The sequence below is a fragment of the Urtica dioica genome, chromosome 12 (assembly GCF_054948205.1).
Source record: "Urtica dioica subsp. dioica isolate 48M chromosome 12, U.dioica_male_clone48M_v1_H2, whole genome shotgun sequence".
Taxonomy (NCBI): domain Eukaryota; kingdom Viridiplantae; phylum Streptophyta; class Magnoliopsida; order Rosales; family Urticaceae; genus Urtica; species Urtica dioica.
In genome coordinates this window covers 21,779,041-21,794,631 of record NC_142767.1, presented here as the reverse complement: position 1 = coordinate 21,794,631, position 15,591 = coordinate 21,779,041, and the positions used below count along the sequence as shown (strand labels likewise).

General features: G+C 36.7%; 1 protein-coding gene across 1 annotated transcript; it reads right to left on the bottom strand.

The window, feature by feature from the left end:
• Positions 1 to 11,685: 11,685 nt before the first annotated feature.
• LOC149380355 (LEAF RUST 10 DISEASE-RESISTANCE LOCUS RECEPTOR-LIKE PROTEIN KINASE-like 2.3) lies at positions 11,686 to 12,039 on the bottom strand. Its single transcript, XM_089604142.1, has one exon. The coding sequence runs from the start codon at positions 12,037 to 12,039 to the stop codon at positions 11,686 to 11,688; it is 354 nt and encodes a 117-aa protein (XP_089460268.1).
• Positions 12,040 to 15,591: the final 3,552 nt, after the last annotated feature.

The window sequence follows — 15,591 nt, the reverse complement described above, 5'->3', positions numbered from 1 at the left end:
GTAATCAACGTTAGTTAAATTTTGTAATCTAGTCATTTACAGAATTAAACGGTTAGAAAATATAAAAAAATACCCTTATGTAATACAAATTATAGAAATCAATTACTAGCCAACGTTTCGGACAGGCAACACTTCTCGCGTGTAAAATAAACAAAAATTAATTGAAATTAACTAAAAAAAAATCATCTACTAGCCAAAGTTTCAACCAGCCAAAACTTATCGCATGTAAAATAAACGAAAATTAACTTAAATTAACTGAAATCATGGATTATACGCATATTTAAATGTCATTTTCAAATCAACTAATTAAACTATAAAAAAGGAAATAAAATATTATAGACTATTAAAAGTTGACGTGCATTCTTTTTTTTAAAGGAAAGGGTTGACGTGTAATAATTGCATTATTTGGACGATCAAAACGTTGAATACATGTTGATGTTAGTCGATTTTAATAGAGGATAATCTAGTAATTTGCTAAATGAATAATAAAGTCACGTCAACATTTGTGGCTATATTTGAAACTTAGGTGAAACGTTGGGTAGATTGCAATACCAACATTTCAAGTGGCTTAGTCCCACTAATTTTTTCTTATTTAATTGGCCGAGTTGTTAGTCAGCAAGCATATATCTTATTTTGGGGAAAAATGGGAAAATAACACATTTATATCCCGTGTTTTAGTGAAATGTCGAGTTTAACCCTCGGTTTTCAAAAATGTCGAGTTCATACCATCTGTTTAACTAAAATGACGAAATTATACCATTTGTTTAACTAAAATGACGAAATTATACTCTAAAATAAACAATAGTGTCACGAATATTCTTTTTATTGAATTTTCATTGACGTTGACTATAATATTTATATATAAACACCAATTATCTTTATTCATTCGCGCCATATATGTAATTTATTTAAAAACTAAAAAAAAAAAAAAAGTCTCTTAATCGTGAAGAACACAGAAAGAGGCAAAGAGGTAAACATCGATAGTTGATAGTCATCAAAATCGCATATTCGAACAGAGAATCCAGAATTTAGAGTTACAATTAGAATACGGAATGAAGTCATTTCTTAGGAGGTATGAGTTTTATTATTTAATTTCAATTTAAGGCTATTTTTATTTTAAAATTGAGAATTTGGAAGTTAGGGTACTGATTTAGATTTGATTCGGTTTTTCTTATATAAGAGTTAATATCAATGAAAGGGAGATTTGTGACGCTGTTATTCATTTCAGGTTATAATTTCGTCATTTTAGTTAAACAGAGGGTATAATTTCGTCATTTTAGTTAAACAGAAGGTATGAACTCGACATTTTTGAAAACCGAGGGTTAAACTCGACATTTCACTAAAACACATGGTATAAATGTGTTATTTTCCAAAAAAAACACACAGAAGGAAAGATTAAGAATGAAAACACTGTTATGCCTGGTCGTGCTTTTTTGTCTACTATCGTCGCTCGCGACAACCTGTGCTCGGTTTTCATTTGAAACCCGTGCGCCGTTCCATGGCCGACCTTGTCTGCCTTCTTCTTGCGGAAGCATCGCCAACATATCTCATCCTCTCCGACTCAAAAGCGACCCCAAACCCTGTGGCGATCCACGCTACGAGCTTTCTTGCGAGAATAATTCAACTGTGCTGTACTTTGGAAGTATTAAACACTATGTGCAGGCAATAAATTACAACAATTATACGATCAGAATAGTGGACGCTGATTATCAGAAAGATAACTGTCCCTCTTTCCCTCGATACTCTTCTTATTGGACCAGCAACTTCAGCAACTACATCGCAGCGAGTGTGATGGTTTTAAAATGCAATAAAAGAGTGAATTCCTCTTTTTATATAGAATTCGCTTCTTATTGCAACCACCGTGATTCTAGTACCTCTTATTATTTACTTGGTTGATACCAAATCAATGAGATTGTCGGATATGGAGATGTCTTGCAGTACAGAGCAGAAGGCTCTGATATCATCTGATTTGTTGATCAACAAGAATGCTTTGGATATTCGCAATCAGCTTGCCCTTGGCTTTGAGCTTAAAAGGGTTCCAGAAGGCTGCTACATCACAGACTCCAACGGCATTCGATGTGATTCTTGTTTATTTTAAACCCATGTCGTTATGCACCACTTACATACAACCCACATTTTATTCTAACTAACATTTAGTTAATGTCGTGATGTTCATGCCTCTTATATAATGCAGATCTCTTGAAGACAATTTTTTCTAGAATTGGTAAGTACTTGTTCTCTAATTATAGCCGATATTTCATTGAGTAATAAAATTAAACATGCTCTTCTAAGGATTCACCAGTGTTTATTTATCAAGTTTCATTTGTATTCTTACAGGTTTCTCTGTCTTTTGCCTCATCACCAGTAAGATTTTGAAGATTGTATATCATTAATTATTTCTTGTGTCATCAAATGCTCTAGAATTGGCTTAATATATTGTCGAATAAGAAGAGTATGTTATTAAATTCATATTTGGAACTCCATTTGTGGTGGCGTTTCTTGTCTACAGATCGGCCTTCGATGGGAAGAGTCATAGAAATGCTTGAATCTAAGGGTGAAGATCTGCCATTTCCACCGAAGCCTTCTTATTGTCCGCAGCAAGATGATTTTCTAGTTCAAGATTCCGACGGTTCATCATCATTAAACTAAAACCACTTCCGTATAATCATAAATATTAATGTCATGTAATGTTTTTCTTATTATGCTGAATATAAATTAAACCAGTGTTTTGAGTCTCTGTTTTTCATTCTCTTCTTCTCATCTTCCTAATGTTAGTCATTTTCTCTGTTATATACTTGTGTAAGTAGTGTTTATTAAGAAACCAGCCAGTAATATTTTAATTTTTTTACCCAGTTTCTACCATTTTGCAATGCAGCTGTATTTGAATTCATTCTCCCGCCTTCATTGAAAACTCCTAGTAATTAGGAAGCCTCAAATAAGGTGAAATTATTAAAGAGACACTAATAGCTAACTCCACTTATTTGTTCAAAGATACTTGCTCAAACAAAACTTTTTTTTTTTTTTTTTTAAATTCTGCTTAAACTCTAATCCAACAATTCGATTCACAACTAGAAGAAATAATATAAGGCCTCGCACAAGGTCTGTGTTTGCACAACCACCCATGAAGAGTCAACTATACACCTAATGGAAAATTTTACTTATTAGATTTGATGATTAGAAAATCACTGGTACCTTACAAATAATTGAAAAAGAAACCAAGTATTTTTGGTTATGGCTTCTAATTCTAAATTCTTGATTTGCCTTTTAGGCTTGCTGTCAACAGTAGTTTTTGTTGAACCGGCAGCGATGAAAGGGTTGAGTGGTGCGCTCAACAAGGCATCTCCTCCTTGGAGCATATGAACCACCGTTTTTCATGGAAGGACGGTTTTCCGGGTCCCACTGAATGCACCACAGCACCGCGATCGCAAATCTCTTCGCAATCGTACAAACTTCCTCTTCCCCGATGCCAATGCACTACAACAAATACGACAATTACCGACGATTTTTTTCGTCGCTAAAAACCCCATAATCGTCGCTAAATCTCTTTAGCGACGATAATAATCGTCGCTAAATGTGCGTGCCTAAATATATTTAGCGACGATTTTTTCGTCGCTAAATATTTACCGACGATATTAGCGACGATAACGTCGTCCCTAAATGTCGTGACGAGAAGTTTTTTTCCATTTTGAAACAGGAAATTAGCAACGACTTTGTCGTCGCTAATTCACGCGCAAAAATTTCCCGCGTTATAAGCGACGACAAAGTCGTCGCTAATTACTTCTGTGTAATAATATTTAGCGACGACTTTGTCGTCGCTAATTATTATTATTATTATTTTTTTATTTTTTTCGTCGTTAATTATTTATTTTTTTATGGTTTTTTGTTTATGAAATTCTAAAATGAAAAATCAAATAAAAACTAAATTATATTATCCAAATCAAGAAATATATAAAATCCGGTTACGTACGTTTTCGGTTATCGAGAAATATGTAAATAATAATCTACTATACACAAAATATCTAATAAAACACTAGTCGCGACGTTTGCTTTGTCGTCCCGCCGCTCGTTTTCCCCGCCTCCGCTGCCTCCAGCTCCTGTAGCCGCAGCCATCTGAAATTCAAAACAAAATTTATTTAGTTATGCATTCGTTCGTAATGATTTAAATCAGTTAATTTAGTAAGTAAATGAAAAACCTTATATACTATCAATCATCGTCGTCTGACAAATCATCTTCTTCCATCAATTCTTCGTCCTCAGTTTCTTCGTAATCGATAAACTCTTCTTCTTCAATATTTTCCAACAAGTTCATTGCGTCGTTGCTCACGGGCTCTGGTATTGCAGACTGATGACGCGTCGACAGTGAATCTAAATCTGACGGTTCTACTGACAACTGAACTGAAGACGAAGATTGACCAAGAATGAGGTCAATATCAGGAAGATCCCACACATTTCGATGATTACACTCTTCGACGATTCGCCAATCAGGACCATTCAAGTTATCTTCCAAGTAGAAAACTTGTTTCGCTTGAGTTGCCAAAATAAATGGCTCGTCTTTGTACCATTCTTTTGCCACATACACGCTTGTCAAGTTATTGTCGTTGCGTGTCCTTTTCCTCGGATCTTGGTCACCGAACCAACGACATTGAAATAAGACGACACGACAATTGTTCTGATACGTCAAGACAATGACGTTTTCTACTTGACCGTAGAAGTCGTGACCTCCTTCACTTGGTACACATACCCCGCTATTCTGAGTCGTTCTTCTGCTATCACGTTGATGGGAGATAAATTTAACTCCGTTCACTACACAACACGGATACGTCTGTGGTGCGAAATGTGGTCCTAATGCCAATGCATATAATTCGGAGGATACGAATACGTCTTGGCTCATGCGAAATACCTACATACAACCATTAACAAGTCGGTTAGTGTCGAAGCGAGTTTAATCATATTCTTTGAGTTAATTAGTCAAATACCTTTTCCCAAAACCATTTTGGGAACTCAAGTCGATGCGCTTCTTCAACATCTGGCCGAACTTCTAATTCCATGAGATCTATATCAGTGAAATAAAATTCATGTTCATTTAATACATCACTTCGTATAAATAATTCAAGTTCATTTATTTCACTCATTTACCTAATGAAATCGTCAATTTCGGGACAATTTCGTAAAATGTACCACTCAGCGAGCAAACGTATATTCTCATCTAAGCGTATCGTGCTCATCTTCCCGTAAGGCCGACAACTTGATGACTGAAACACCGATAACTCCCGTTCGACACCTTCGAAGTTAGACGCGACGTCTATTCGTTGGGGCATGTTGAAACGATTCTCAACGCCATCTAGATACCTTGAGCAGAATGTCAATGCTTCGTCTACAACATAGGCTTCGATCCAGAATGTTCGATCCAGAAAAGGACGAATAGCAGGAGCCAATAGGCGCTGCATAATCACGTGACAATCGTGAGACTTCAAACCCGTCAACCTCCCATCCGCGGTAACATTCTTCTTCAAATTCCCCGCAAAACCATCGGGAAATCTGACAGATCTCAAGAACTCAGTAAACCGCTTCCGTTCTGAAGGTGTCAGAGTGTATAACGAAGGCGGTTTCATCCATCTATCTCCTTCTTGGTACAAATGAAGCTCGTGCCTTATGTTCCAGTCCGTCAAAGTCAACCGCGCCTTATCTGTGTCTTTCGTCTTCCCCTCGATGTTCAGCAAGGTACCCAGAAGATTGTCGCATACATTCTTTTCTATATGAATTACATCTAGGTTATGCTTCAGCGTAAGACTCGACCAATACGGCAACTCGAAGAAAATACTTTTCTTTGTCCAATTCAGCTCACTCGCATCGCGCTTTCGTTTCTTCCCGCCGAAGTCAGGGTGCTTCCCCGGGGTTGCATCTCCCACTAATCGCAATTGTCGAAGTATGTCGCTCGCTGATTTTCTCACTGGTGGTGGTCGTTTCTCATTTCGTACCTTGTACAGTTTGCTCTTCCTCATCGGGTGTAACAACGGCAAGAATCGACGATGATCGCAGTAAACAATCTTGTTTCGAGCCTTGAAAGATGGTGTGTCGTTGTTACACGTCGGACAAGCAAGGTACCCTTGACCACTCCATCCCGACAAACTGCTTCTCGTTGGAAAATCATTCACCGTCCATAGGAGTACGGAAAACAACCTGAATAGCTCACCGGTCGAACCATCTCTCAACACAACACCGGTTTCCCACAATTCCTTCAGCTCATCAATCAGCGGTCGTAAGAAAACATCCATGTCTTTTCCCGGCGCACTACGACCTGGTATAAGCAATGTTAACATCAAGTACGATGTTTTCATGCACAACCACGGCGGTAAATTGTACACAGTCAAGACTACCGGCCACATACTGTACGATAAACTCATGTCACCAAATGGGTTGAAACCATCGGCGGCAAGTCCAAGCCGGACGTTCCTCGGTTCTGCCGCAAACATGGGATATTTTCGGTCGATCTCCTTCCACGTTGCTCCGTCTGCAGGATGTCGCAGTACACCATCCTCCTTAATGCGTTCATTCTCGTGCCACTGCATCTCTAGAGCTGTGTGCCGACTCGCGTACAGTCGCTTAAGTCGATCTTTCAGTGGAAAGTAGCGCAACACTTTATGTGCTACTTTTTTTCCACCGTCTTTCTTCAGCCACCGGCTCTCATTACAAACTGGACACTCGTCTAGATTGGCGTTGTCCTTCCAAAACAACGCGCAATCGTGTTTGCAGACGTGAATCGACTCGTAACCCATACCAAATCGACGCAATTTCGCCTTTGCTTCATAGTGTGACTCTGGAATCGTGTTGCCGATCGGATGAGACTTTTTCAGTACTTTCAGTAGCTGATCAAACGACTTATTCGTCCACTTGTTCATCACTTTCAAATGCATCAACGTGACAACAAATGAGAGTGACGAATACTCCGTACAACCCGGCCATAATTCTGTGTTCAGGTCGCTGAAAAGCTCATCGAACTGTCCACTCTGGTATTCTGCATTCAGGTCAATACTGTCATCGTCACCATCTACGTCGTTGTGATCTAAGATATCGTGTACAGCATCAAACATCCCTCCTCCTCTGTAATCCGTCTGATACTGCATTACGTCATCTTCTTCCTCCCCGTGAAAGTTCCACCTCGTGTGATTCCTCTTAAATCCTCTGATAAAGAGATGATTCTCTATATCAGGAATTTTTTGCATCAACACGTTGTTACACCTCTTGCATGGACACTTAACTCGTCCTTCGACATTTACGTGTTGTCGGGCCATTGCCATGAACTCTGTCATGCCAGCCGCAAACTCAACGCTTAAACGTTGGTCCTCGATTATCCAATTCCTATTTGGATAACTCATTTTACCTATAGATTGAACATTTCAAAATTTAGTAGTTTTCGGATTTTATTTTATAATTTCACGATCCTACCGAAATTTCGGCAGAACCTCCCCTATAAACTTAACAACCCGGCATCAAGCCTTTAACTTTAAAACCTGCATAGAAACATCCTAAAACTAACAATAAATCCAACCTCAGTGGTTCGATTATTAAAATACATAATCCATAACCAACTAATTAAATTCACATTGTTATTCATTTTTAAATCCGTAACCAACTAATTAATTTCACATTTTTATTCATTTCTGAATCCATAACCAACTAATTAATTTAACATTTTTATTCATTTTTAAATCCATAACCACCTAATTAATGTATTCATTTGTAACAAAAATTAAATACAATTTCAATTAATCCTAACAAAATTTCTAATTTACTCTAACAAAATTAATCCTAACAAAATTTCTAATTTACTCTAACAAAATTTCTAATTTTAATTAATCCTAACAAAATTTCTTAATTTAATAATTTCTAATTTACTAATCCAAACAAAATTTCATTTCATAATATAAATATTTATATATCTAATCCTAATTTATATTTATATATATAAATAATTATACTTATACATAATTTAAACATTTATGTAAATATTAATATTTATATATGTATATATATACATACTTGTATATATCGCAGACTGAAGGACTTCGGCGTCGTCGGCGGAACGGCGGACTTCGGCGTCGTCGGCGGAACGGCGGAGGATGGCGGCGGGACTCGGGTGACCTGCAAATGGGGAGAGAGAGGCGTGAGGACCGGAGGAGAGAGAGAGAGAGAGCAGAAAAGGGAGAGAAAGAGCAGTGAAAGTGAGTGAGAGAGAGAGAGAGGGATATCGACTTACAGACGTGAGGAGAGAGAAAGCCGGCGGAGGACGGTGCAGCTTCAGACGCGCGGCCGGAGAGAGAAAAACGTGAGGAGAGAGAGAGGCCGGTTAGGAGAGAGAGAGGCTGGTTAGGAGAGAGAGAGACGTGAGGAGAGGATCGGCGGAGGACAACAGCGGAGTAATAAATGTTCTGTGTAACATTTATTACTTTCTATTTCCTAGATAGAATTATTACATGTATTTATTACACTCTCTCTTGTATCCACCATATCTATAAATAGGTGATACAATTTCATATCAATAACAAGAAGAATTTTCTCAGATTCGACTCTCTCTCTCTCTCTAAATTTCAATAATAATTTCTGGTCACAAATACCTTTTCCGGATTTTGGAAAAATAATGCATTGGAGATGTTGTGGTCCCGGTATCTTAAGAGTGCCGAATCAAGATCCAGAACACCGAGGTGAAACTGAACTTGTTCAGAACTTGTTCAGACCATTCAGAGAAATTAAGACCATTGAACTTAATAACAGACGTGGCTTGCGACTGAAGAGAAACATGAAAAGAGGCTGCAAAAATAAATAATATATGCTCACACATTAATGCTTTGAGTAATAAACTTAATCTATAATACAGATTCAGAACACGTTAAATAAACATAAGGTACACATTGAAGTCACCTTTGGGCAGAACAACAATATATACAATAAGGTAAACATAATTGATCTTTTCATCTAACAACCAACATGAACCCAATAAAGAACTGGCATGAAAGGATCACATAGTGTCAATTATACCTCTCGTTATTCTTTCTCTGTTGCCCTTTCTTTGACACTAGTTCATGTGCTGTTTAGATAAAAGAAGATGCTAAAAATAATTTTTTCACATAATAGGTAATTGACATGCTTGAATTAGATATATTTGCAATCTTTGGATATACTAAACATACCTAATCAAGCATACTAATTTACCACCATAATGTTCATGAATTAAAAAAACGAATGATTAACCTTTGGGCGATCCAAAATATTTTATAACCATGAACTTCAATTTACTCATGACACAATCTTAAAATATCATAATGTCATTTGTTTTATAAGCATCACATAAACATGAGTAATTGAATTTATTTAATTTGATATCTAATACTTTTTCTAATTCGGCCACTTTGGTGACTAACAAATTGAACATAATGTATAGATTTCAAACCAAATAATGAAGAGACATTATACGGAAATGAAATCAAGCATTATATAACAACAACATCCACAGGATATTTAGGTACATGAGTTTTAACCAAGACGTTACATTCTCTTATAAAACGAAACTGCTATAAGAAACAGACTTAATTTCATCAAACGATGGTTTAATATGGGCTGACAAAACACATTCATAAAACTTTAGTAATTGTAACCGATTACATAAAGCAAATGAATATCTTTATATATATTTTTTTATAAAACTTTTAAATTCAAAGATTGATATACATTAATAACTTTCAATCGGTGGTTTTGTTTGTTTCCACCATCTGAACAAAAGCAATAAGGAGAAACTACCTTCATGATTAGAACCTCATTAGTGGTGATGCCATTCGTTCGTGGGTATCAGTCAGGGACGTAATGATCGATCCCAATAAATCACACGATAATAATAATACAAAAACTCAGATCTATAAAATAAATAATTTCAAAAGGCAACGATTTCAAAGAAGCCCACGTGAATGCACCGATATTCTTTATTCGGTGCTTACAGAAATTCAAATAATAGTCAAACACACAACATACAAACTGTACCCAATTCGATCTCAATATCGCAGTTTCAATTGGATAAATTAAAGGCAAAACATGAGGCAGCGGATTAAAAATAAATCATAATCGGAAAATCTCTAATTCAATCAAGGCTTTGATACCACATGTAAGCATAAATTAAACGATCCTAATCAACCAAGATCTTAGAACTAGATGATTTTCACAGAACATTAGGGATTGAGAAAACCTACCTCGATCCATGACGAGAGCGACGGTGACGGCAGCGGATAATCACCGGAATTGGTTTCTCTCTCTTGACCTCTTTAGACTTCAGAGCTTTCTTTTGATGGCAGAGGAAAACTAAGTAATAGGTTGAGAGATGACCAATCCCTAGGGTTTCACTTTATATATGCCCACCATCAAGGTATAATATGGAATTTACCTTCTATTAATTAATCAATATGAATTATCTCATTACTATTATTAAACCAATAAGTAAATACACTTGGACCACAATTCTTTCCCACTTACAAACCCCACGTAGTGTGCTTTGAGAAATAATAGGTCCAATTCTGTTGAGAATTCTCTGTTGGGCCACGAGATTTGCAGAGGAAATAATCGCCCTTTTTTCAATTTTTAATGCGGTCTCGATGACTCCATGAGTTTCAAAGATTTTCCCGGAACCAACCCGGTTTAGTACGAATCGTCATCCGGAATCACATTTCGGGTTCCGGTAACTCAGACCTTTCTTATAAGTTATACCTAGTACGTAGCACGGAGAAAAATAAATCTACAAAAACACAACTTGTGTGTGTACAAGTTAGATCATTCCATCCCTAAGCTCAATAATTTTGTCATGTTTGTACGGTGCCTGATTAAGAACTTGACTAATAAGTATGTATTAAGAGGAATCAACGTCAATTATCATTCTCCTATTAAGAAAAATTAACGTCCATTGACTTGGTCAAATTGCAGTACAAAAGCAAATTTAAACAGAACGTATGGATTAATAATTTCTGGTCACAAATACCTTTTCCGGATTTTGGAAAAATAATGCATTGGAGATGTTGTGGTCCCGGTATCTTAATGATTCTTAGATATTTTTGCACATTATTTGAGTTGTAATGACTTTTAGTTTTAATATTCAAAGTCGTCTCACTGTGTGATTTTCAGTAAATATCCGACAACTGATTAAATTGAAAATTCCTATCAGTTGGATTATTATTTATCATTTTTGGGAGTTTGGTGTCTCAACTCTGGTTGTCTTTGACACAAAACCAGTAATCATGTGTTGGTCATACAAGCTCTTGGCTTTCTTCGTGTTGTTCATCGCCGAAGTTGGAGCCGGTGAAAACAGGTGCAAAGAATCAAGATGTGGTAAAAATGGTCCGTCGATCCGATTCCCCTTCGGACTCAAGGGGAGCCATGATCTATGCGGATTCCCGGGATTCGAGCTGTCTTGCAACGGGAGTAATACGGTTATCGAGTTTTCAGAGTCGGTAAAATTTTTCGTTAAAAAACTTAATTACAAGGCTAGAGAGATCGACGTTTACGACCCCGATAATTGTCTTGTGGGCCAACACAGAGACACAACACACCAATTCATCTGGAGAAAGAAAAAAAAAATCAGAGATAGATATTATACAATATCCATCTTCGGAATAGAAGAAAAAAAAATACATCATACATCAATATTTCTTATAATGTGAGAGTGGTTTTATCACTCGATGATGGACTGTCGAGATCTCGCACTACAAAATTATCTTGTTGCGGACAATAAGAAGGCTTTGGCGGAAACGGCAGGTCATCATTCTCAGATTCAAGCATTTCTATGACTCTTCCCATCGAAGGACGATCGCTAGGATTCAGCTGTATGCACCATAAAGCCACTGTAATCATCTTCTTTATCCTCTCCGAGTCCTCTTCAGATATATCATGTTCCATAGGCACCGCGTTCTTTCCTCTGCTCAATTGGTCATACACCCAAGAAGGATAATATATTTGGCTCGAATTCTCGGCAATCGCATTCACATTCTTCCTCCGACTCGCCATCTCCATCAACAACATACCGAAACTGTATACATCGGCTTTGTAAGATACTCCACCAATGCTTTTGTAAAACAGTTCGGGAGCTATGTACCCTAATGTTCCTCTCACCGCGGTCATAGAGACAAAGTTGTTCTCCAAAGGGCATAATCTTGCCAACCCGAAATCAGAAACCTTTTGGAGTGAAATCCTCGTCGAGAAAGATGTTGTGAGGTTTGATATCGAAATGCAAGATGCGGTGAAAATGGTCCGCCGATCCAATTTCCCTTCGGACTCAAGGGAAGTAATGATCGCTGCGGATTCCCGGGATTCGAGCTGTCCTGCAACGGCACTCACATGGTTATCGAGTTTCCAGAGTCGGTTAACTTTTTTGTAAGCAAAATTAATTACAAGTCTAGAGAGATCGATGTTTACGACCCCAACAACTGTCTAGTGGCCTCCTGAAAATAGCCAATTTATTTTTAGCCAACGTTCTGTAAATAAGCTGTAAATAGCCAGTGTCATTTATTAACAGTCAAATTTGGACGGGATTGCCCTTTCTTATTCCCGCCCATTATTTTCAGCGAAATAATTAAAATGGAAAGAAAAAATTCGACCATAACTACCTTGCAAAAATCAAGGGAGCATTTAAAACTCCATAAATGCATTAACAAACGAATTTAAACATCCAAACCACATATTTGGACGTTATTTTTACTGCTCTTCAGAAAAAAAGAAAAAAAAGAAAAGAGAGAGAGCAGCGATTTCTGCAGACCTCGAAGACGAGTCCATCGTAGATGGAGGCTGGTGCTCGAGCCGCGCCTGAGAAGGAGATCCTCAACCGGGTCAAGCTGCAGTGGCTGGCGACGCACGCGAGGGAAGCCGCGATCGACGACGGCGGATCGAGTCGCGTCGGACCGTCGGAGAGCGCGCGCGAAGGAGATCGCGACCGGCGATGGCTGGGAAGCGCAGATCCGAGCGTCCAGGAGCGTTGTTGAGCAACCACGAGCCGATCCAAGATCCAAGCCGCGAGCGACGCGCGAAGAGATCGCGACCGGCGATGGCTGTGAAGCGCAGATCCGAGCGTCCACGAGCGTTGTTGAGCGACCACGAGCCGATCCAAGATCCAAGCCGCGAACGAGTCACCATCGCCGGTCCATTTTGATGGCGATCACGTCACCATCACTGCCGGTGACCTCCGAGGTCCGCGTAGGAAGAGACAGACATGATTAAATAAGAAGAACAATTTTTTTTTTTTTGGTTGCTGTTCATAGAAAACATATTTACAGTATATTCGTGTAAATAAGAAGCATATTTACAGTATATTCATTGTAAAAACAAAGCATATTTACAGTATATTCATTGTAAATAAGAAGCTTATTTACAGTATATTTACAGTATATTTGAACTGAAATAAAAATTCTGGAAATATTTTGAGCACGAAAATTCTGGAAAATATGAATATTGAACTGCATCCACTTCTTCAATAATTTCGCCATTTTTGAATATTGAATAATTAAAACTTGCCGAAATTTTTTCAAAATTCAAACAAAAAAACTTCCTAAAAACTTGCCGAAATTTTGAACATTGAATAATTAAACCTTGCTGAAATTAAAACTTGCCATTTTGAATATTGAATAATTAAAACTTGCCGAATTATTTTCAAAATTCAAACAAAAAAACTGCCTACAAAAAAAACTTCCAAAATCGGTCAAACAAGGGCAAATAAGTAAAAAAAACCTTATTAAATGAGCTGCCACGTCATCATCTAGGCTATTTACGGATTATTAACAAAACGTTGGCCAATTTTAAATTGCTAGACATTGAGTGGCTTACGCAGCCAATTATTTGTTTTTATTTTTCTGTAAGGATTTTGTTTTAATATCATAATATTAGCATATACAATAAGCTTCATGTGAAACAAAATAGACTCAACACTACTGATTTGGAGTTGAGATTCGATGCATATAAATTTAATTATTATTAAATAGTGAATATAATACATGAGACGCGAAGTGTATGTATAGTTATCCTTTTACTAGTCTCTATAAATAGTGGTGGTTGTGCTTGGATTTTGCTCTTGAATAATTAAACATAAAACTGAAAGTCAGTTTTCAAAGACTTCAGATTCAAATGTCAGTGTTCAGACTCTATTTCATACCCTTTTAATTCTTCACACAAACACTTCCACAATTCCAGACATCCAAACGAACTCGTTTTAGGAATTAAAAAATAAAAACGGATAGAATAAGAATACTTCTTTTGTTCAACAATTGTCTTAGTAGTAGTAGTAACCATCTATATATTAATATTCCTACCGAGTTTCACATAGGCTTTGGACTTCTATATTGCTCTTATGACGTTGATTAAGTCATTTTTTACCATGAATTTGTTTTCTCTGTGAGCACCAATAAGAGTTACTATAAAGCATTGCTTGTATATACTTCCACGCTTTGTCTTCAAATTCAACCATACAATATGTAATCAGTTTTAATGGCTTCAAATTTCAAATATTGCGACTATGGAAGAGTAAACGCATGAGCACATGAATGCTCATAGCCAGTTTTGTAATAAGTTCCAACAATTTGCACAATCCTTTAACAATTTCAAATAAGTAGAATTCCAAATTTCCTGTCTGATTATAAATTGTCTCATTTACACCTAGTAGAATGGTCCAATTTTTTTGGAAACTAAACGGGATTCGTGGAAATATTGAAATAGTCGTTATTTGTGAAATTGTGAAACCTGTAACCGGTATTGTGTCTTTATCGCAAAAAGATAATGTGGAAATCGAATATGGCAGTGGATTTTTTAACTTCGGCAAGATAAATAGTTGTCGTCGTGGTTAACAATAATTTTTGTTGATGTTTTATATACATATTTTTTAAGTTTATTTATTATTTTGGCTTCATTTAATTTAACTTTGTTTACTGATTTATGATTTCATTTATAAAAAAAAATAACTCAAATATTTGTATAAGTTTAAAAAACATTATTTATTTTGAAAGTATTAAATCAATCACTATTTTAAAAATACTTGGCAAAAACACTTGTCTCTAATTTTTCTAAGATAATGAACGATGGTGAGGCCAAAACAAAAAACAAAACTTAATCCGTAGACAAAAATGCCTGGTATTCTTAGAGTGATAATTAGTGCTCTTGCTTTGGTCAACTTTTAGGAGCCGCAACTTTTAGCTTGGACATTTAAATTGAGATTATAATTAGTACTCGAAGGCCAATAAAAAAAACGACAAGGAGCTAAAAACGACATCAAGAAGCTAAAAACCAAACGGAAATGTTCCGTCCAGTCTAAGAAACCCACAAAGAGAGAATAGACCTCAAAACTCCAAAAACAGATTTTGAAAGATCATTGACAAGTACTAAGCACTCGATACTTTGTGCATGAATCAACGATTGAGATTTGTGTGATTTTCGGACTTGGTGCTATAAGTCTTCATATTAATTTTTCCCGAATTTGTGAACCCTTTACAAATTAAAATAAAAAGCTCTGGACTAAGACTTACGAAATATGAACTCAAAGCCAACAACCAGATATTCGATCAGAATATTCCCTTTGAG

Excerpts from the sequence above, each read along its gene's own strand:
- LOC149380355 (XM_089604142.1), bottom strand. The coding sequence starts at position 12,039 with ATGGCGAGTCGGAGGAAGAATGTGAATGCGATTGCCGAGAATTCGAGC.